General features: G+C 31.9%; 1 protein-coding gene across 1 annotated transcript; it reads left to right on the top strand.

Annotated features, from left to right (window-relative positions):
* Positions 1-8565: 8565 nt before the first annotated feature.
* LOC131652464 (uncharacterized) lies at positions 8566-14177 on the top strand. Its single transcript, XM_058922319.1, has 5 exons — positions 8566-8765; positions 8857-9434; positions 12736-12928; positions 13022-13297; positions 13374-14177. Exons 1-5 carry the CDS (start codon positions 8649-8651, stop codon positions 13722-13724), a joined length of 1515 nt encoding a protein of 504 aa, XP_058778302.1. The 5' UTR covers positions 8566-8648; the 3' UTR covers positions 13725-14177.
* The last annotated feature ends 9831 nt before the right edge of the window (positions 14178-24008 follow it).

Raw genomic sequence — 24008 nt, 5'->3', positions numbered from 1 at the left:
TTTTTGTTACCTTTGGATGAATGTTGATGGTCACTTACAAATGTATATATATACACATCCAATATTGTTGCCCATCACTTTTCCTCCGAATATTATAATCAATACGTTCTAGAAGTTGAATTTTCATCATATAGTTTATTATTATATTAACTCTTGCAGACAAGTTGGATGGTTTTTTAATGTTCTTTCATTATTTTTGTCAACAAAAGAAGAAGCAGGTCTACATGATTGGATGCTCCACTCCACACTCATAAATGAAATAAAATGAATAAATTATAAAAATGGGCAACCAAAGTTGAAGCCGCCACTGTGTGTAAGAATATGTTGAAGCACCCTAATAAAAATGAAATATATATTGAGAGCCCATTCCAAAGAAAGTGGATAAATTATACAAACAATTAAAAAGAGTTTAATAAGTCCCATAGCATAGACTTTTTCGACCAGAAGTCAGATAATAGGCTTAACTTACAGTTTTGAATTCAAAATAATCAGACTTTCTCGAATTCAATAAAAAAAGCTTTCATTTGAAAATTGCATATATATGATTAAGTAATTAAAAAACTTTTTAGACCAGAAGTGAGGACAATCGGCTTATACTTTAATTTATTTAATATTTTATTATTTTATTGTATTTCTAGAAATTATTCAAAGTTTTAAATTCAAAAAAAAAAAAAAAAACCTTCATTAAAAAATTATAGATATTAAGTATTGACCACCACAACTTGGACATGGCAAAAAATTCATATAATTATTTTTAATTAACTATAGTTTTTAATTTAAATTCTAAAACAATCATATTTTTCAACTACTCCGTATATATCAAACTACCTGTGTTTAAAATAAAAAATTTCGTAACAAGTAGTATGTGTCAAGTCAATTGACGCATGCTCTCAAAATTATACTTATGTGTCAGAACAATTTATGCATGTATATAGCAAATAAAATAAAAATGAATATACATTAGCGTCAGATCAATTGGCGCATGCATATAACAAATGCACATAGGCGTCAATGAAACTGGCGCATGAATATAACGCCCATACATAGGCGTTAGTTGATCGGGCACATTCTTTGTTGTGAATTTTTTATAAACATAAGTAGTTTTGTATATAGTTAGGAAAGATGATTATTTTGAAAAACAAAATCACACATATATATATCAATAAGTTGGAAATTAAGTTTCTAATATAAAAGGGGGGACGAGAGATGAGTTTAGGTTTAGAGAGGAACCAATAGTGAGTGGATTAATCAGTAACATAACTCTGATATCCAAAAATTTGGTACCACATGCATTGGAGTAGAGGGGATGAATACATTGCATACATTACTGCAGTTGTAATTGATTAGAACTGTGAATGACTTATGTGATTGATTATTATTGTGAATGATTTATATGATTGATAATTGATAAGGCGAGAGTTGAATTGATAAAATATGTTGACTCACCTTATGATAAGACGAGGATATGAATCTATGATATTTGATTTCTATTATTCATGATTAACTTTATGTGTCTTTTTGGGTGTGGTTCGGACTCGAATAGGCGAGTGTTGGATGTGCTTAATAAAGGAAAAAATCATAAAATTGTAAAACTTAGAAAAGTTAGAAAAATCCCAAAAAGGCAAAAGATTGAAAAGTCGGAAAAAGTTGAAAAGTCAAAAATCGGGTACTGTATGGAATCAGGCCGAAAATTGACGATGATGTATGAACAGTACTCTGGAGGCCGAAGGCGTGATTGGAGGCGGGTAGCCGGATCGTGGCGGCAGACGACAACCAGAGGGCGATCGGCAGTTGTGGTAGTGAGGTGGCGGCCAGTGTAACAACCTAAATTTCAATTAGTTTTTTGTAATTGAACTTTAAATGCTTTATATTATGTTATTTTCGTGTTAAAAGGTTTGTGTGATTTATTTGGTATTGGTTGCGAATTATTGAGTGTGAGAATAATTATTAGAATTTTTATTTAATTAAAATAATAGAAAAATGGGGAATTATGAGTGTTGGGGGTGAAAACTTGAATTATGAAGAGTATTCTGTGGTAAGGAGGAATAAAAGAGAATTAGGAAGGTATTAGTAGAATTAACTTAATCAATATAAAATTATGTTAAATAAATATAGAATAGTGAGGGAAGAGGAGACAAAAAATAGATTTTGAAAATTTGAAAAAGTGGAAAAGAGCACCATAGTCAAGCTTGGATTTTTGCTAAAATTGAGGTAAGGGGGGATTACTCATTTATGGCTGTCAATTGCATGAAGGGTATATAGATCTCTTCTTTATTTTCTCTATGTTTTTCCCTATTGTTGATTTTGTGTGGATTTGGAGAAGGTTTATGAAAGACCATCTCAATTGATGTCATGAGTAATAATTCATGTGCTGATTTAACACTAAATTTTGTGTAGGAATTGTATATGAAACTTGAATGTTGTTGTTCATGTTTATAGGTTTCGGTATGATGAACATAATCTTTGATTTGTGATAAAATAGTGGATAATTGATGTAATAATCATTGTATGAAACATATATGATGATTTCTGTGTGAATTAGGTGCAATGGAGGTTGAAATCAGAGCTTTGAAAGAGCTTCAACAGTGGAAATCACATCATTATGGTTTCTGCATAGCGGTGACTGGGAGACCATCATTATGGTGCACCATAACTCCAATTATATCAGAAAAGGTTGTGTAGAATCATTTGAGTCACAACATCCAAATTTCAAGAGATTCAAAAATTCAAGGCCATGTGATTAAGTAATCATTACAAAATGGAATTTATGGCAAATTGGTGAATCATCAAGGAATCTTCTCCAAACCAATTAGGATGCTCCTACATATCATAATTGAGCCATAAGATAAGATGGAATCAATGGCTAGGGCTTGGGATCAATTGGAATTAAAATGCCATCATTGCATTTTTGGATATTTCACATTTCTTCACTACTAAGTTATTCTTCAAGTGACCTCATCAAGCACACCTCACTCTTCTATGAACTCAGATCATTTTCCTATATATAGAGAGCTCGTTTTCAGTTCAAAACACACCAAAGCAACTTTAATACTTGCTTTCTTCAAAATCTCTCTCTTTTACTCACTTTTCAAAAGTTCATGGAGTGAAGAAGGCAATTCTTTAAACTAGAGCTTAATCATTGAAAGTGAGTGTTCTAACATCTCAAAGAGGTTCAGTGGAGGTGATCCAAGTCCTCTTTGGAGAATTTTAGCAGCTGGAGCACCATGGTCACTTTCAACTTGGAGCTTAAGCAAATGGAGTCGAGTTGAAGAATTCAGAGGGTGTCAATTCAATTGAAGTGCATCAACATCTTCCTTAGGGTGTAAGGAAGCTATCCAGATGCCTACAACACATATGTAACATCAGAATCATCATCTTCCATTTTCATTTGGAGCTTGAACAAGTGGAGTCGAGCAGAGCAATTCAGGATGATCCAAGGTGAAATAAAGGTCCCTTTAGCATCACTGAGGCACAAGGAAGCTTTTGCAATCATCAAATAATTGTTGGGAGTCCTCCACCATAGCCGTCGACCTTCAGTTTCAGAGGTAGATTTTCAAACTCTAACTCTCTTATTCTTGTACATATTTCATGAAAGCTCAATACCAGTTTGTTCTGCATCATTAGAGGATTAAAAGCCCTCAATCATCATTCATTTATTCATCAACATCATCATTTGATTTTGTTTTTAAGAATTAGGGTTCTTAGTGTTCATTCAGTTAATTCTTAAATTATACTTAGAATAAATGAATTCTGAGGGCACCATCATGTTCCTTGTTGAAAACTGAGTGAAAACCATGTTTGGATCATCCCATTTGGTTGAGAAACGAGTGAGATTTAAAATTCAAAATCCTTGAAGCTCGAGGTTGAAGATGGTGGCGCGCAAATTTGAATTCTTGGGGAAATTTAAAATATAATGATTTGAATGCGTATGTTATACAAACTGAGCGCGTAGCTCAGTTGGTCAGATTTTGGGTTATGAACCCCAAAGGCGTGGGTTTAAGCCCTTGTGAGACCAAACCTTATTTTTTGCCACTAATTTCTTCTATTTTTCTTCACAACTTCTCTCAATTAATTCACCTATCAAATTAAATCACTTTCACTTGATTTTTCACACACTCCTCATTTATCATACATATTTCATAAATATTCAAAAAAATCACAAAAATATTAATTATTTGATATATTTTTATTATGTTTAAAATAGTGTATTTTTTTAGTATTTTTAATACTTTAAAATATGTCTTTCTTTTGATTTTCAAAAACCTAATCTTTTGTGAATATTTTTTTGAACAAACCCTAATTCTCTAGGTCCTAATTAAGTGTAGACATTGTGTCTCACCTTAATTTTGTTTGTTTTATCATTCAAAAAATTGTCTCTTTCAATTCCCGATTAAACAGACAATTAGGGTTCTCAAACAACAAAACCCTACATCCTTCAATCAAAGATTAATCTTTTTCATCAAAATTCATTTGGGCCTCTAATAGAGTGTAAGTTCCAACCCCCTTTTCTTCATTATTCTTTTAGTTCAAATAAATTTCAGTTCAATTTCAGTTCAGTTTAATTTCAATTCAAATTAATTTCAGTTCAAATCAATTTCATTCAAAACAAATTTCAAACATATCTTTCAACTATTCTCATCAACAGTAATCATTTCGTTTGGGCCTCTTGATTTTTAAAGAGTGTAAGACCCAACCCTTTTTTTGTTTTTGTACATACTTTGTCTGTTTTCAAAACTTTGTTTTCTGTACAAAACTCTCTCATCTGTTTTAAATCTCTGGTACTAGGAGGGGCATTATTCCCGGTGAAACTGCTCCTAGACCATTTAGGCCCCTCTTTTGAGGTATAATACCTAAGCCTTTTCTTCTGCTATTTTCATCTGTTTTTTAAAACAAAACTATGGTACTAAGAGGGGCAATATTCTCGGTAAAACTACTCTTAGACCTTTGGGCCCCTCTTCTGAGGTATAAACTCCCAAACTTCAATTCTTTTGTTTTCAAACTCTTAAACTGTTTTCAATCAAACTTCAAACAGTCTTTTCAATCAAACCTCTCATCTACTTCTAGTTCAATCTTTCAATATATTTTCAATTCAATTTTTAACTGTTTTTAAATCACCTTCTCATCTGTTTTCAATGCAAACCTTTTTGGGCCTCTATTACAGTATAAGACCCAACACCCTTTGTTCTTACAGTAAATATTTCAATGGGCTTTCTCCCTGAGTTATAAGACCCAACACCTTTTATTTTCATTTCAATAAAACATTCAACTGTTTTCAATAAAATATTTAACTGTTCAATAAGGCTTTGTATATACATCCTGAGCCTCCTCTTCACCCTGGTAAGTGTTTATAGCTTTCAGTTTACTGCTTTAAATACTTTTGTTCAAATATAAACTGTAAATATATACTGTTTAGATCTTCGTCAGAGAAAAACCTTAACACAAATAAACATGTATATATTATAGGACTATGACCTGAGAGTGAGGATTACTTCCCGGTGAAGCCTCTCTCCTGAATAGAATAACATAGACTCTTGCCTCAAGATGAATTATTCTTGGTGTAGCCTCTCTCCTGAATAGAATAACATAGATTCTTGCCTCAAGATGAATTATTCCCGGTGAAACATCTTGAAAAAAGCCTTAGATCAACAATAGGGTGCATCTACCCAAGAGGAATTATTTCCGGTGAAACCTCTTAACCCTTTACTTAGAGCCACACTAGTCAAGCCAACATAGCTTTCTCTTGTGCTATAACAAGGACCCTCGATGACCCTCGATTAGCCTCCTCCTGAGCTTACAATGCAAGGACCCACATGCTTCTTATCAGCATTCCCTTAAGCTTCCTCTTGAGCTTGTATACAAGGACCCTCAGGTTTCCTAAAAGCATAGGACATGACTTTAGTTACCTTACTCCTGTGAGAATCCAAATCCTTCAAAAATACACAATCACAATCATTCAAGTGTTCATTCAATCTCTATATCGAAGTTCTCTCCTGCAAAGTAAAAGACATGAAAAGTCTCAACTCTCAATTCAGTATTTCAAACATTTGTTTATATATATATATATATATATATATATATATATATATATATATATATATATATATATATATATATATATTAAATACAAATGTTTGAAATAGTGAAATAAGAGTTTATTTATTAATATAAATATAAAAGTGTTTTCCAAAAACGGATAAACTTAAATCTATAATATAAGAAAATTAATGGTTGTGGGAAAGTCAAAATACCCTTATTTGAGTTTTTGCCACCACATTAAAATTGTGGTTATTTGGTCTTTGCACAATAAGTTTTTTAATTTTATTATTAAAATAACACAGCCATCATATTTTATCAAACTTATCAAGTCTTTCTCCATTCTCTATTTTTTTTCTCTTTCATCACTTTCTCACTTCTTTCTTTAAAAAAAAATCTATTATTGATATATATTTTTTTATATACGAAAAATGTTATTTATGATCGTAATATTTTTTGGTAAAAAATGGTATACGGGAAAATTTTATTCAAAAAATCTATTATTGATATAAATATTTTTATATGCGAAAATTTAATATTGATCTAAATATTTTTGTAAATGATACCTAAACAAAAATGAAGTCGGTATACGGAAAAAAATCTATTATTGATCTAAATATTTTTATATACAAGAAATGGTATTTATGATCAAATATTTTTGATCCAAAAATGATATACGGAAAAAAATCTATTATTGATTTAAATATTTTTGTATACGAAAATTTAATATTGATCCAAATATTTTTGTAAATGATACCTAAATACAAATAATATTTGTATAAGGAAAAAAAGCTATGATTTACGAAAATGGTACTTATGATCCAAATATTTTTTATTCAAAAATGGTATACGGGAAAAAATCTACTATTGATCTAAATATTTTTATATTCGAAATTTACTATTGATCCAAATATTTTTGTAAATGATACATAAACAAAAATAAGTCTGTATACGGGAAAAAATCTATTATTGATCTAAATATTTTTATATACAAAAAAATGTTATTTATGATCCAAATATTTTTTTTATTCAAAAATGGCATAGGCCGAAAAATATATTATTCATCTAAATATTTTTATATACAAAAATTTAATACCGATCTAAATATTTTTGTAAATGATACCAAAACAAAAATAATATTTATATACGGAAAAAATCTATTATTTACAAAAAATGGCATTTATGATCCAAATATTTTTTATTCAAAAATGGTATACGGGAAAATATCTACTTTTGATCTAAATATTTTTATATACGAAATTTACTAGTGATTCAAATATTTTTGTAAATGATACCTAAATAAAAATGAAGTCTGTATACGGAAAAAAAATCTGTTATTGATTTAAATATTTTTATATACGAAAATTTTTATTTAGGATCCAAATATTTTTTATTAAAAAATGGCGTAGGCCAAAAAATCTATTATTGATCTAAATATTTTTATATACAAAAATTTAATACTGATCTAAATATTTTTGTAAATGATACAAAAACAAAAATAATATTTATATACGGAAAAAAATCTATTATTTAGAAAAAATGGTATTTATGATCCAAATATTTTTATTCAAAAATGGTATACGGGAAAAAATCTACTATTGATCTAAATATTTTTAAATATACGAAATTTCCTATTGATCCAAATATTTTTGTAACTGATACCTAACAAAAATGAAGTATGTATACGAAAAAAAATCTATTATTGATTTAAATATTTTTATATATGAGAAATGGTATTTATGATCAAATATTTTTTATCTAAAAATGGTATACGGGAAAAAATTTATTATTGATCAAAATATTTTTATATATGAAATAATCAATTATTTATCTAAATATTTTTTTCTTTTTTATCATTTTATTTAAAATAAATGATCTGTCCAAATACGCATAACCGAACCGAAACCGTACGTACGCACGGGTTTGTTACTAGTTTTAATTTAAGAAAGAGAAACACTTTTATCAAATAAAGAGAAAATAAAATATTCTATAGTATTTTATTCTCTTTAAGATATTATTATTCTTTCTGATTTTATTTATAAAAAATATCTTTTAAATTTATTAAATAAATAATATATTTAATTTATATATTATTCAGATATACTAGTATTAGTTATTCAATGTATTAAAATATAAACTTTTTTATAAATAGAAAAATATTATTTTTTACTCAATTCAATATTTTAAACATTTGTATTTATACACTTTTTATATATTTGACACCGAAAACTAATCTAGTTGCCAAATGGCAAGTATCATAATAGCTGTCAATCATGAAAAGGACTCATGAGAATTACACACTATTATTAATTAGAGTAAAAGATGCAATTTGATAGCGACCTAATTAACTAAATGACAAAAAATAACATCTAATTCTAACTTTTATATACAAAAGATAAATCAGTTTATCAATTAATTTGATTCATTATTATAAAATGACTAAATTATTTCCAAATTTGGATCATTTGTCACCGAATTGGACCACACAAAAAATTGTGAGGACCAAATTGAATTTAAAACATTATTGTTATTTTAGTGAAACATGTAGCTAACTCTTTCACACCCCCAACAAAAACATCAATAGAACAGAGCATAATACTAAGATAATTTTATTAATGCAGAAGTTCAAGAAGAAACATCCTCTTGTTCTCAGACATGTTCCTGTTACTCTTTACACCTCTCTTCTCTTCTTCCTCATCCTCTTCACCGCTGCTTTCATCTCTTCCCTCTGGGTTAGTTAGTTATTTCAGCTTATTACACAATCGCTTATTTTCTATAATTCCGTTTGACTATTGATTAATTTATTTGATTTCATGCATGCAGTCTACACTTTCTACGACTAACATCAAACCGACAACAAAAACCGTCGCAAACCAAACGTTAGTAGCAAATGTTCCAAGCAGAGAAACAACGAAACAGACTTCAACGTTACTGAATTGTAGCAAAGGAAACCAAACAACATGTTCGAGAAATTATCCGACAACAACATCGGAAACAGAGAAGAACGACGCAACATGTCCGGAGTATTTCCGGTGGATTCACGAGGATTTAAAGCCATGGAAGGAGAAAGGAATAAGCAGAGAAACATTAGAGAATGCAAAGAAAACGGCGCATTTTAGGTTGGTGGTGAAAAACGGAAGAGGCTATGTGGAGAATTACAGAGAATCGATACAGACGCGAAGTGTCTTCACGATTTGGGGGATTTTGCAGTTGCTGAGGAGGTATCCTGGGAAAGTTGCCGACATGGAAATGATGTTTGATTGTAATGATAAGCCTGTGGTGCCCGTGGGCTTGTATGATGGTCATGGGCCCAATGTTACAGGCCCGCCACCGGTTTTTGGTTACTGTATTGATCGGTGGACGCGGGACATTGTTTTTCCTGATTGGTCTTTCTGGGGTTGGTATGTTTCTTAATCCTTCTATTCATTTTGCATGCTTTGTTTTTTCTGGAATGATTAGTTGTTGTCGCTTGTATTATTTAGTTGGAATTGTCAATTTTGCCATTCATCGTCTTATTTAGTTTTATTGAATCATCCATATATCTAGTCTATAATACAATTTAAATATATTGATTATTTAATAAATTTAAAAAGTATATTTTCTTTTATAAATAGAATAAAATTTAATATATTCTAGCAAGTGTACAACCACTTGTCATGAAGTGTGCATTGTTTTTGGGTTAATTATTGGTGTTTGGGCTGGTGATGGCATGTCTGTCAATGTTGGAGTCTTCTTTAGCGGGCCAGCCCAAGGGCCAAGCTATCCAAGCTAGGGCTTTAGGCCTCAAAAGTTTGAGCTTAAAAAGAGTCTCAAATTTTTTTCATTTAGCTATAAAAATATATAATGACACTTAAGTTACATATATTATTGTAGTTAAGTTGATAAAATATAGGCCTTTTTTTCTTTTGGTCTTGAGTTCAACTCTTAGCAACTACAAAATTAATATTTTAAAATATATTTTAAAAGTTTTATTTTAAAATTTGCTTTAAACCTCTAAATGGATTGGTTCGTCAATTTCCTTAGGTACACTTTTTGTTCTTATGGGAGTATGTCAACTTTACCATTTATGGGATATAATATATACTTCTTTTTGTCTCATATCATAAATTATAAAAAATAGAGGTGATTTTACTAATTTACTAGTATGTGTTACTGGATATAAGAATATGAGTACTCCTTATTTGACAAAAAAAAAAGTTGTACTTTGAATATAAACTCCTTTTCAAATTAAAAAGATATATTTATTGACCTTTTCCTTCTAAATAAACGTTTAATTAATATCTCATAAAGTGCATTTATAAAAAGTCAAAATTAACTAGAATGCATACAAAAATAACTTACATAACTGGTATGTTAAGTATACATAAACACTAGACATGGCAATAAAACCCAGACCCACGGGTACCCACCCGAACCCGCCCCGAAGTTGACGGGGAAAACCCACTTTGACTGAGTTTGGGTTCGGATTTGGGTTTTCCCCGATTAGAAAACATGGGGATGGGTCGGATAATGGGGACACTAGTACCCACCCCGAACCCGTCCCCGAACTCGCGCCGTTTATTTTAATATGTACATTATTATTTATATTTCATAATTTATATTATTAAATATGTGGCTAATGTTTTAATAATTTGATTTGTATTTATTATTTTAAATATTTGAAATATATGTATGAAATTTTTTGAGATTGTTTTATTTTGTTATTTATAATGTAATTTGATTTTTGAAAAAGTAAATATTTTTATTAAAAAAATTGATTTTACGAAATACATGGTGGCGGGGCGGGGATACCCGAACCCAACCCGAACCCATTAAGGACGGGTTTGGGTTTTAATTTCCCATCCCCGTTTGGGTTTGGGGCGGGTAACAGGGATTGATTGGGGATTCGGGTTTGGGTTTGGGGAGGTAAAAACCGTCTCCGACCCGCCCTGTTGCCATGCCTAATAAACACATTATTTTAATTACAGTGTCAATTTGTTGTTTTTATAAAATTGAAATAACGTGTATTTTAATAACAACTATCAAGTCGGTTAGAAATCTGGTATGATAATCCTGGATATCTTCGAAGAATCGTGGTCGTTCACTTTCCGAACAAAGTATTTCGACCCTATTCTTGTCTGGGTTCACGAAATCTTTGCGGGAATAATTCTCGAAGAGCAATCTGTTTCTGACAATAGAGAACAGATCAGGAATGTAGAGAAAATATGTTTTCCGTATCCGAAACCGAGGCCAAATGACTCCTTATATAGGAGATCAACAATAGAAACCGAAACGACACACCTGTTCGGTAAAACGGTTATGTCGGTTGGGAAAGGGGGCAACTATTCAAACGAATTTTTCGAACGGGGCGCTGCCCCGCACCACGCCAGGGGCTCCGCCCCTTGGACCCCGACGGGGCGCTGCCCCGCACCCCGTCAGGGGCTCCGCCCCCTTGGAACCCCGTTTCTATTATTCGTATTCAATTGCACGTTTGGCTCTACAAGCGTGCACTTCGCACTACCCTAACTCGTTTCAAGCTTAACGCATAATTGCATCGGCCTACAGTAAATCACATTACTACCAAAATACATTGATGATACTAAAATCACCAACAAAATCTTATCCTACTATGAGCTCGACTAAATAGATTAAATTTTATCGTAATATTTTATCTAATACTGTATTATATTTCTATCTAATTCGTTAATTTTAAGATCTTTCTTGATAGTTTTTCTTATAATTTTTTTAGGTCTTTTCTACGTTTAATTGTTTGACTCTTTTCTATCCGATCTATTCAAACCACCAAAGACTAATTTTCACCATCTTTTCTATTATTATTTCTACCCCAACAGTCTCTCTAATATTGCTATTTTTAATCTTATTTCGTCTAATCTTACCACATATCCAACACAACATTCTTAGCTCTACAAGACTTATTTTATTATCGTGTTAATTCTTAACCACCAAATTTCATGTCCTGTACAACATTGCATGTCCTGTACAACATTGGTTGTCTGATAATATTTTCATTACAATAAAATACCATATGCTATTGCTGACTGGTGTGATGACAAAGTAGACCGGAGAACTTTGATACAAAGATCATATGCTAGTGCTGACTGGTGTGATGACAAAGTTTATTGGAGAAACACCATTGGCTACTACTTTAAGTTCATCGATCCATCAATTTCTTGGTGTTTAAGGAAAGAACACATTGTAGAACTTTCATCATGAGAAGCATAATACATAGGTGGATCCTATGTTGTATATCAGACCCTACGAATAGAATCATTTTTGAAGGAGCTGAAGATTAAGTTTAAGAAGCCAATTAAGCTACAAATGAATAATTAGTCAGCCATCAATCTAGCCAAAAACCCAGTTTTGCATGGGAGGAGCAAACACATTGAGCTCAGGGAGCATATTCTTATTTAATTCAATCCTATGTTATGTCAATTAAGAGTTAGTTAAGTTGGTTGTAAGGTATTATAACTTACTCTGTGAATAATGATTACTATCCATGGAAGTTAGTTAGTCAGTTAACTTTGAGAGATAGTCTATAAATAATGCAAGTACCTTTGTATGATAACTCAATCCCATTGAATAGAGTTTACTATTCGTCTCTCTCATCTTTGATCTCATATTTTCATCAACATTTCCTCCCCTCTATTGTCATATTAGTTGTGTCCATTTAAACTGATTAATCTTGCATATAATTATATTCAGGCCAGAGATTAATATAAGACCTTGGGAACATGTCCTGAAGGAGATAAAAAAGGGAAATGAAAAGGTGGAATGGAAAGACAGAGAACCTTATGCTTATTGGAAAGGAAATCCTTATACAGCAGCAACACGACTAGATTTCCTCAATTGTAATGTTTCAACTGATCATGATTGGAATCTTCGTATATTCACACAGGTATATATACATACATACATACATATGTATATCTATAGATTCACTTATTACATTCAACAGAACGATGATATAATATTTTCCTTCAACATGTAGGATTGGATTAAAGAGTCGAAACAAGGATTCAATCACTCAAACCTGGCAGACCAATGTACATACAGATACAAAGTTTATATCGAAGGATATGCATGGTCTGTGAGTGAGAAATACATTCTAGCATGTGATTCTCCTACACTGTTTGTGAAGCCTCGTTACCTTGATTTCTTCACAAGAAGTTTACAACCATTGCAACATTATTGGCCTATAAAGGAAAATGACAAATGCAAATCCATTAAACATGCAGTTGATTGGGGCAATAACAACAACCAAAAAGTGAGTATTTCACTGATTTATTCTCACTCCTTTGTTTGAAATGCAGATATAATAATAATGTGTTACAACTTGACAGGTACAAGAAATTGGTAAATCTGGGAGCAAGTTTGTTCATGAAGACCTCAACATGGATTACATTTATGACTACATGTTCCATTTACTAAATGAATACGCGAAACTTCTCAAGTTTGAGCCTAGAGTGCCCGAAGGAGCTGTGGAATTGTGTCCGGAGACCATGGCTTGTACACGATCATATTCGGTGGAGAAGGAATTTATGAGTGAATCCATGGTTAACGAGCCGTCTAAGAAAGATCCGTGCTCGTTGCCGCCTCCATTCGATCCCATGTCGCTCAGGATTTTCTACGCAACGAAACAAAATTTAATCAACAGAGTTGAGAGATGGGAAAATGAGTATTGGAAAAACTAGCAATGAGCAAATACACACTATACACATTTGAATTGATTAGTTTGTATGCAATCTTAATAATTTTTTTTTTTAATAAGCAATTTGTATCTAGCGGGTTTCAAACCATAGACCTTGAGAGGAACACACTCTCATGATCCAAACATTTCACCGCTAAAGCACACACACCCATAAAATCTTAATAATTAGCAATGCAAAGAGTAAGCAATAAGTTTTTTTTGTGGAAAACACTTTCAAGAGTATGCTAGACAAACTATTGTGATGAGGTGAGGTTGGCCCAACTATGCTCTCACATTAATAGGATCTTATCTGATCGAGTAACTTTTTTGTCCATGCAAAAACAGTGTTGGTTCATAAAAGTAAAGAAAATGACTAATCATTTGATTCATTGTTGTTATGAAAATGAGAAGAAAAGGATATGAGCAATTGAAATGAAACATTTTTATAAGAAGGATGGAGTGGTTCACAAATCTTTTCACTTCGGCAACATATCACTTGAAATTAAATTCATCTTAACAAATTAGTGATGAATTTATCATTTTTGTACTTGATGTGTCTATCTAGTTGGAATATTGTCCTTAAGAGTCATTTACTTTATACATAGATCTTTTTTCTTTAATAAAAATAAAAAAGTAAATTTTATAATAATATTATGGATTTAATGGATATGCGCGGTCAGTCCATCTCAACCATTCACATATATTATTTTATAAATAATTAAAATACAAACTAAAATTCACTAAATATTTAATGGCTACGATTCACTGACAGTGTAAAACTGCTTTACACTGTCAGTGTATTTCCATTAAATCCTAATATTATTAGTATTTGTATCTCATAATAACTCTCGCTTTTATTTATTTTACATAATTTTTTTTAAATAAATGAAAAAAGGAAATTTATTTTATTATTCTTATTAATTATTAGTTTATTTTTATTATGATATACAGTGAAAATAGAATGATGATCTTAGAACCTACCTTCTTTTTTTTTTTTCTATAGTCAACTCAAAGAGTGCCTCTTTCCAGATAAATGCTTCAGAAAAAATAACTCTCTAATTAAGTGATTTTTTAAGAGCTTATTTAGGTCTTAAACATCGGTATGAGCATGCCTATTGTGGTCTTTTGTAAAATACAAAACAAACACAACAATTATTAGGAAAGTTTATTCAGAACTTGAAATGTAAAAACAAATAATTCTCAAGGGATTTGGATTCTCTTATTTTTCTATCATGCATTAATAACTATACCTCTAAAAAATTTGGTGTAAAGAAGATTGTTGGACTGAACCTCTGTAAAATTTCAAGTTGTTGATAGTTGAAATGTCAAGAGAAAATTCTTGGAGACTAGAGTAGGCCATCCAGTTTAAGGTCGAACCAGAAAAACTTCTTGTATGATCTCTCTAAACTTTATCTATTTATTTTCTATCTTTTATTTTTCCTTTGCTAAATCTCTATTTATATCTTCTTTTTAAAATCAATAAATTTAAAATTAACCTTTTTTTCAAAAGTTTTTGAAAATCAAATATCACAATTCACCCGTCCCCTCTCATGTTTAGAGTCTCTGGTTCAACAAGTGACATCATAGCCTAACTCATGCCATAAGATTAATCCTCTCAAGAGGTATGTATGACTTCAAATGATTCACTAAACATGCCTTCATCCTTTAATATAGAGGAGTATGCTTATCGGAAAGAGAAGATGAGAATATTCATAAAGTGATTGAGTTATGATATTTGAACTATTGTAAAAATGGCCCATTTGTTCTCATACATATACATATAGTTGATAGTCTTGTGGAAAACTAGAGAAATTTGGATCAAAGAAGATAAAGAAAAAGCACAACACACTTTGAAGGAAAAACTATTATCATTATCGCTCCTAGTATTGATGATTTTTGTACGTGTTTCTCATTAGGAATTTGCTAAAGAAATGTGGCACACCCTTCAAGTTATCCATGAAATGTATAAAAGGGGGCAAGATTGAACACATTGACCCTTGAGTGTGTGCTTTTTAAAATCAAACCCGAGGAAAACATTTAGGATATGGAAAAACATTTTAATCATATTGTGAATCATATGATAACTCTGGGTAAAACATTTCTAAATGAGGATTTGATTAACAAAGTTTTTAGATGTTTAAACTGCAGTTGGAAATCTAAAGTTACTAATATCTAAATCTAAGGACTTGTCTTTTATGGATTTGACTACCTTATTTGGAAAATTGCAAGAACATGAAATAAAACTAAAAAAGCTAGTTGAGGATGAAGAAGGCAACAAAAAAAAAAAGAAAATTTGCTCTTAAGGTCGAAGAAAGAAAAATATTCATATAGTGGTGAAAACATGACCTTGATGGTCAAAAAATTTAAGAAGTTCATAAACCATGAGAAGCAACATGATTTTTAACATAAAAATGAAGGAAGATCTCGGTTCATCCCAATATGGTACCAATATGGAAGAAAAAGTCATATAAAGTCGAACGACCCTCATAATCAGAAAAGAGCTGAAAAATCTAGAAAGCCTCAAATAAACAAAGAAGGCATACAAAGTTTGGGAGGACAACGACATTAATTATTCTAATGAATGAGAAAAGGAGGGAGAAGCAAACATCCTCCTTATGGAAAAACATGAAGACAATGAGGTAAATAGCCAAACTTCCTACTTTACTTATAATGAATTATTTCGTATTTGTAAAAAGTTAGATTATGAGTCAAGTAATTAAAAAAATATTATTTATGCCTTTAAGACAATTGTACTTGATAAAAATTTACAATAGGGATAACCCTGTATTCGGAGGGCTATGCGCGGTGTTTTAAGGTTGTTGATGATATTAGAACAAGCTCACACAAAGTGGTGAGGAGCTTTGTATCTCTGAATCTTAGGTGAATTGAATGTCCCTCCTGAACCCCATGATTAAGGCATTTAAAAAGTTATATTAAATTTGGATTCTTGGACCAGTGAGTGGTTATTTTTCCCCTCTCAGGATCGTGGAAACTGATAACACGAAAATGTATCGTATATTCTGACCCGATTCACATGCTATTTAGTGTCTTTTTATTATGCTTTCTATGGTGTTATGTCGTATTATGTTCGTGTTCTCGATACGTGTCGATTATAGAGCGTTCATGCAAGAAAATCGGAAAAGGAGCAAAAAGGGAAGAAAAAGAGCAGAAAATCAAGTCTTTGGTCCATGGCGTTCGCCATGGCTGGGTGGCGGTCACCATTTTGAGTGCAGTCTAGAAAAGTAATCGCCCACTAACAACATTACTTTGGAGGTTTCTCCCGTTTTCTCCACTACTTACACATGATCTATGGAAGTTAGAAAACGAAATTCCTTCTAAATATAGACCTTGGAATCACACTTTCAAGGCATCCAAGTTATCGCGCGGAAGAGCTGTCCGTAGTTTTTAGGCAGAAATTACAAATGTAAAAGGAGTAGTTTCTTACATCGAGGAACTACTCCACCATTGTTATTTAGGCCAGTAATCTCTGTAATTGATTGGATCAAATATCGTCTTCATTAATATAAAGCTTTCTGTTTTGTTTATTCTTGTTCTCAGGTTCTTTTTTACTTGCATTACTATTATTATTAATTGTTTGTTTATTTTGATCACCATGTTGTTTCTTATCGTAATATGTATGTTTAATTTGTTTTCAATTAAAACTATGTCCAGCTAAATAGTTTAGAGCCCTGTTTGTGAGGAACGTCGTTTCCGATGGGACTCGGTAATAATGCTGGCTTGGTCTTTATTTGAAATATTTTGTTTTGGTCTTTGTTCTTAAGCTTAATTTAAATAACTTCACCACGAGAGTGAGAAATTAACTAAGGTTTGAACCGGCACTACGAGAGTAGGGGGATTAAACCAGATAGTAAGAACGGGGCATTGATCCTAAAGAGAGCGAGAGAGTTTTAGGTATCGATTAAGACTTAATTAGTTTTCAAAATACGTTTCTTAATTAGAATATGCGAGCGAGAGCAAAATCTCATGGTTAGGGAGCGTGACTTTATTCAATACCACGAGAGTGTGAGGTTTAGTCTTTAAATTGATATTTTCTACTAAACACCCTTTTAACTTCAGTTTAAGCCAACGAGTTACAGAGTCCCTGAGGCACACATAATACACATTCCGACCTCTCTTTTCTTATATATTTCCTTAATCCTATTTTAGTCTCATTTCTAGTCTTAATTTCCCCTTAATCAATTATTGATTAGCCTTAGCTTTACAAAGCGATGATAGATAGTGGTGGGTTGATTGTTGGTCTCTGTGAGTTCGACAATCTTTTATATTACTTTGATACATCTGTGCGCTTGCGGATGCATCAGAAACTATTATTTCCCTATTCTTCAGGAGAACATGGTTTCCCTTCTTTAATTGAGCACCGTTAGTGACGAATGACACGTCAATTACCATGTTTTGTAAGTGGGTGATGGATGGTTTAACTCAAGCCCAATAGGGAGTGAGTATTACAACTAATAGGTGCATGTTGCACTCAATGGGCGACTAGAAACTCCACTTTGGGCAACATGTGATATTCGCCTACCCTTAGTGAGCTTTGTATTGCTTACTATGGACCATTTTCTTCTAGACTTTATAAACTTATCTTCATATAGGACCCAATGCAAATTTACCAGTATAACTACTCCATATTCCTTTGAAAAAGAAAAACAAAAATTTGTTGGAAGAAATAGATAATCTTAAAAAAAAATAAAGTTATTAATTCAAACAGTTGCTTCCCCTTCTTTTCTTTCTTATGAGAATCTTGTTGAACCTATCAAGAGTGAACAATGCAATCTTTAAAAAAAAAAATTGACAGTCTTCATAACACACTTGATAAGTTAACCAAAGAAAGAGATAACTGGGATCTTATTCTAGATAATCAAAGAGGTACCTATAATAAAGTCGGTCTAGGTTATAGACCTGGGATAAAAGCTTGTTGTAAGAAGTATGTGGGTTGATCATGTGATAAAATATCTGATTATTAGTGAAACTCTCAAGGGGAGGTACTTGGGGACTAGAGTATGCTGCATGGTTTAAGGTTGAACTAGTATAATCTATGGCGTGTTCTTTCCTTTTCCTTATCTTTTGAAGTTTCTATTATTTACTTTTTCACGCTTAATCTCTTATAAATCTCTTTTCTGAAAAACAATCAAATAAAATCAACATTTTTCTTTTCTGTTTAAAAATCGTTTTTATCATAAATCACCTCTATAAAGTTTTAAGTCACTTGGATAACATTATATAATTACTTTCCTTCGTGAGGGACGTAGGCTTGGTTGACCCCTATGCATTTTTGGGTTTTAAATAGTAATGTTTTATCTTTTTTGCTACTTAGTTTTTATTTCTTTTCTTTTGGTAGCAGAGTCATCGGGTGGGACCATTCTTTGCGGTCAGATGGCACATGAGGCTACATCTTTGGGTTGCGGTCCTTACATAACACAATCTAAGTTACCTCATAATTCTTGAAAGAGGGAGAATGTAAATTCTCCTCCTCCCAAGAAAACCAAGGTTGACTTACTTTCATATGCTGATAATAAGACTACCTAGAAGTTTCTTTCTTCGTTTGCAACACCTCTCTTTTCGGATATGTACGATATTTGGGCTCTCGTTCCTTACGTAATCTCAAAATGGATCGCTAATTTAGGGACTATAGGCTGTCAATATGGGCTTGTTGAGTGTATTCCTAATGTGGCCAAATTAGGGCCTTGACCTGCCATTTTCTTGCAAATAATGGCACTCAAATTCTAAGGGAGTCACAACTTAATAGTGAATTAGAATGAGTGAGATATCAAGCTCGGAATGATATTGAGACCCTTCTTCAATTCCAATTTACACTTTATGAAGCCAATAAAAGCGTGATGAGGAGCTTTGTCGTTCTCGTGAAGGTTTAAAAAATATTGTAGAGAATCACTGGTTGATTGAGAAGTATCTTCAAGATAAGATCCAATTCTTGGACGAGGAAATAAATCAGTCTAAGTTTTTGGTGCCCATCATTTTTAAAGAAAAAAATCATGGAGGCATAACTTTTGGCCTTGGAATGTAGGGCTTCTTCACCCCAACACGAAAAGGAACTTCTAAGAAGGCATTTTGGCCAAGACAAGTTTGAAAGGCCAAAAGAGAGAGTTACTTCATTAGCTTTTGACAACATATAACTAAGAAAGACCTACCGGGAGGCTTGTATTTGGTTATAGAGGAGAACTTTGTCATGAGCTCTAAATTCCATCAACTTGGTAAGGTTTGTTCTAAATTTGTGGTAGTAGTTGTTAGTGTGACGCGATTTCAATAGTGTTGTAGCTCAAATTAATGTTTTAAACCTTGACATCATCTTGGTGACCTCTGATAACCCATATTTTGTGAGTTATTATATAACCTAATTTTTGTTCTTAGATAGCTTATTTGTTATTTTGTAGTTATTTTATTGCATTTTATCTATTTTTGTAGTAATTTGCTTGGAGCATAATAGGTGATCCCTTTTGTAGTTTTTATGTGTTTGTTGAAACAAATGCTACCAAATAATAATAATTTGTCAGATTTTTGTCAAATGGATTTGGAGTATGTCAAAATACATGCATGCCCTATTGATTGCATATTATACAAGAAAGAGTATGAAAATTTGGATCAATATCTAGAATATGGTGAGTCGCACTACAAGTTGAAGAATAATAATGGTGATAACAATGACAATGTTAGTAAGAAGCGTCCTCCTGCTAAATTATTATGGTACTTGCCAATAATTTCAAAGTTTAATAGACTTTTTGCTAATGCAAATGACACAAAGAATATTAGATGACATGCAGATGAAAGAAATTCTGATGGAAACATTCACCATGTTGTTGATTCTTTGCAATGGAAGAAAATTTATTCATTGTTTCCAGATTTTGGCCTTGAGCCAATAAACCTTAGGCTTGAGCTTACCACAGATGGAATGAACCCCTTTCGTAATCTGAGTACTAACCATTCTTCGTGACTTGTTCTTCTCACGATTTACAACCTATCTCCTTGGTTAAGCATAAAGCGCAAGTATATGATGATTTGTGGACCAAGACAACATGGAAACGACATACATGTTTATCTAAGTTCATTAATTTTGTGTTTAAAACATTTACGGGATAAAGGTGTTGACGTTAATGATGCATGTTATGGTGAAAAGTTTAAGATGCATGCAATGTTATTTTGCACAATCAACGACTTTCCTGCATATGGTAATTTGGATGATAAAATGTCAAAGGATATAAAGTGTGTCCTATATGTGAATCTAATACATGTTTTCACCAACTTGAGTTAGGATAAAAGACTGTTTACTTTTGGCATCAGAAATTTCTAAAATCCAATCATCCTTATCATAGATTACATAAGGCTTTTAACAAGGAGTAGGAGTTTGAAATCGCTCCTAAACCTTTAATTGGCGATGACGTTTAATAATGACAAGAACACCTTATTGTTGTCTTTGGAAAAAAAGACGGTCCCGTTGAGAGAAATATTTAGAAAAAGAGATTTGTGTTCTTTGATCTTCCACATTGGTCTAGCCTTGATGTAAGTCATTGTCTTGATGTGATGCATGTGGAGAAAAATGTGTGTGATAGTTTGATAGGAACACTTCTAAACATTCTAGACAAGACTAAAGATAATAAGAATTCCCATTTCGATATGGTTGAGATGGGTATACAACAACAATTAGCTCAAGAAGATAGAGGAAAATGATCTTATTTTCTCCCGACATGTTACACTCTATCTAAAAAGGAAAAGAAAAGTTTTTGCAAGTGTTTACATGGTATCAAAGTTCCCCAAGGTTACTCTTTAAACATCAAGAAACTTGTATCAATGAAAGATCTCAAGTTAATTGGCTTAAAATCTCATGATTGTCATGTCTTGATGCAACAATTTCTACTAGTGGCTATTCGTAACATCCTTTCAAAAAATGTAAGAGTAATTATAAACAGATTATGTTTATTCTTCAATGTTATATGTAATAAAGTTCTTGATTTCAAAAAATTATATGAATTGGAAGATGAGGCTGCAGTAATATTGTGTCAAAAATTAGATGAATTAGAAGATGAGGTCGAATCCATGTATTTCTCTAGTTCGAACGATAAGAATGCTATTTTGGCAACCATCGCATTCTATAGTGTCATTTAGGATATTTTTGAGATTGATTATGTTATTTTCAAAGTCCCTTTATTTAAATGTAAGTGGGTTCCCAATAACAATGGTGTATAAACTGATGAGTTAGGATTCACACGGGTTGACCTTGACAAGACAACTTATAAGACCGAACCATTCACCATGGCTACTAAAAGAAAACAAGTTTTTATGTGACAGACCATGTAGACTTATCGAGGAGATGGTCAATTATTCTCAAAGGAAAACACATTCCTCATAGTGACGATGAAAACTTTGATATTCCTTTCATTCCTTCTTACACAACACAAGTGCCTACTTCTTATGAAGAAGTTGATAGAGATGATGTCCATGCTATTTTGAACAATCATCAAGAAGGCATATGAGAGAATTAACAAGTAAGTATTTTATATTCTTCATTAATAATTTGTATGCTATAATTTCTAATGATGTTATTTTCTAACAACTATTATTATTTGAATTTATAGGTGTTTAAAGTCAAGACACCAAGATAACAAGATATTATTATTTGATGTAATGATGCGTACATTGTAGGTTATTTTCTGCCATTTTGGTTTTGATGTAATATCCAATTTTTGATTCCTAATGGAATTGTGTCATTGATGTAATACAATTTTTGGTCTAATTCAATTTACAAATGAGTGTATTGCTATTTCTGGTTCGATATAGGAATTTTGTATACCAGAAAAATATATATTAAAAAAACAAATAATATAACAATAGTTTTTAATTCAACAGTTGTTATAAGTAGAGCGTTATCTAGAATAATAAAACTCAAGAATGGCGTTGCTAGAATTCGAACTCAAGACCTATGAATTATCTCACAATGGTTATTTCCTTCATCCGTAGTTATAAGTAGCGCACTATCCAACTTATAACCACGGCCACACGCCTGGTGTGGTAACCAACATACATACAATCGTACGCTACCTAACAACAGGCGTGCAACTGTCATTATACGTGTTTCGCAACCGTCATCATATGTGTTTTTCGTAATAGTGAATTTGTTAGATGTTGGAAGCTCCGTAAAAAGATATTGTGCATAGTCCATCGATCTAAATAGGAGAGGGTGGTACCTGGAAACACTTAGACGCCAAGTCAATGACTATCAAATGTGAGAGGTATTTAGGTTTAAAATTTGTGTCTATCTTGATTTAACGTTTCTGATCCCTTATATATGAGCTTTATAGGGTTTCTAGAAGCCTAGAATCTTTGAATATAAAATTATTGTTTATATGATGTAACTCCTTTAACCTTTCCTCTCTCTTCTTATCATCTTCTTCGCTCGTCCCTTCTAAAAACTGCCGTGGCCAAACTTTTCTCAACCTCAAAATTCAACCGAAAATAAAAAATGAAGATATGATTTAACTCGATTTTTCGCCCTCAACTCGAATCTCCAAACCAAACTCGAATCAACCTTATTTAATTTTAAATTTTGTTTAAAAACCCTAGAGCATAGAAATCAAATTAAACGACGAAAATTTACAAATTCAACTATACACTTATATTAATAAACAATGCTTGATTGTGGAAAACAATCACTATATACAAGAAGAAGTGCGTGCACTAAAAAAAATAGAGGCAAGATTCTTTTTATTTTTGACCTGAGATAGATCCAACCTGCAGCTTCACTAATGGAGGAGGACCACATGTATCACGATCCTCTAGCTGTCTTAAAGATGACCGAAAGAAGCCTGAATATTTTTGGTTCATCTGCCATTCTTCATATAATGATTGAACAACGCCCCCTAATACAGTCAATGCTTTTGGATTTAAGCAAGCTATACCACTATGAGCCAGAACTTTATTTTCCAAACGAATCTACTCAATGCAAACAATACTAATATAAATGGTAAAAGTGATTTAAGAACATAAAGTCATAGCGAAAGTTATTCTTGAAATGTTATCCACACTGCTCATGGATATGTCCCTCGCCCAAGAAATCAGTTGAATTGAAACCAATAAATTAAATTTATAATTAGTTTTAAGTGTTTATGGAAAATTAATTATAAATTAAATTTGATAAAAATATATTTTATACTGGTGGATGATTTAAAGTGCTTATGGAAGTGTTCTTTAAGAATTGAAACTAAAAATTCCTATTTATCTACCTTAATCATACAACCTGTAATACTATCTCTGTCTTCAAAAG

Source organism: Vicia villosa, linkage group LG2 (assembly GCF_029867415.1).
Source record: "Vicia villosa cultivar HV-30 ecotype Madison, WI linkage group LG2, Vvil1.0, whole genome shotgun sequence".
Classification (NCBI taxonomy): domain Eukaryota; kingdom Viridiplantae; phylum Streptophyta; class Magnoliopsida; order Fabales; family Fabaceae; genus Vicia; species Vicia villosa.
The sequence above is the reverse complement of the archived record's forward strand: the minus strand, read 5'-3'. Positions and strand labels throughout refer to the sequence as shown.

Bases quoted from the DNA above. Each gene is read 5' to 3' on its own strand.
- LOC131652464 (XM_058922319.1), top strand. From the start codon at position 8,649: ATGCAGAAGTTCAAGAAGAAACATCCTCTTGTTCTCAGACATGTTCCT. The intron at 12,929-13,021 runs GTATATATACAT...TTCAACATGTAG, and splicing joins ATCTTCGTATATTCACACAG to GATTGGATTAAAGAGTCGAA. The intron at 13,298-13,373 runs GTGAGTATTTCA...ACAACTTGACAG, and splicing joins GCAATAACAACAACCAAAAA to GTACAAGAAATTGGTAAATC.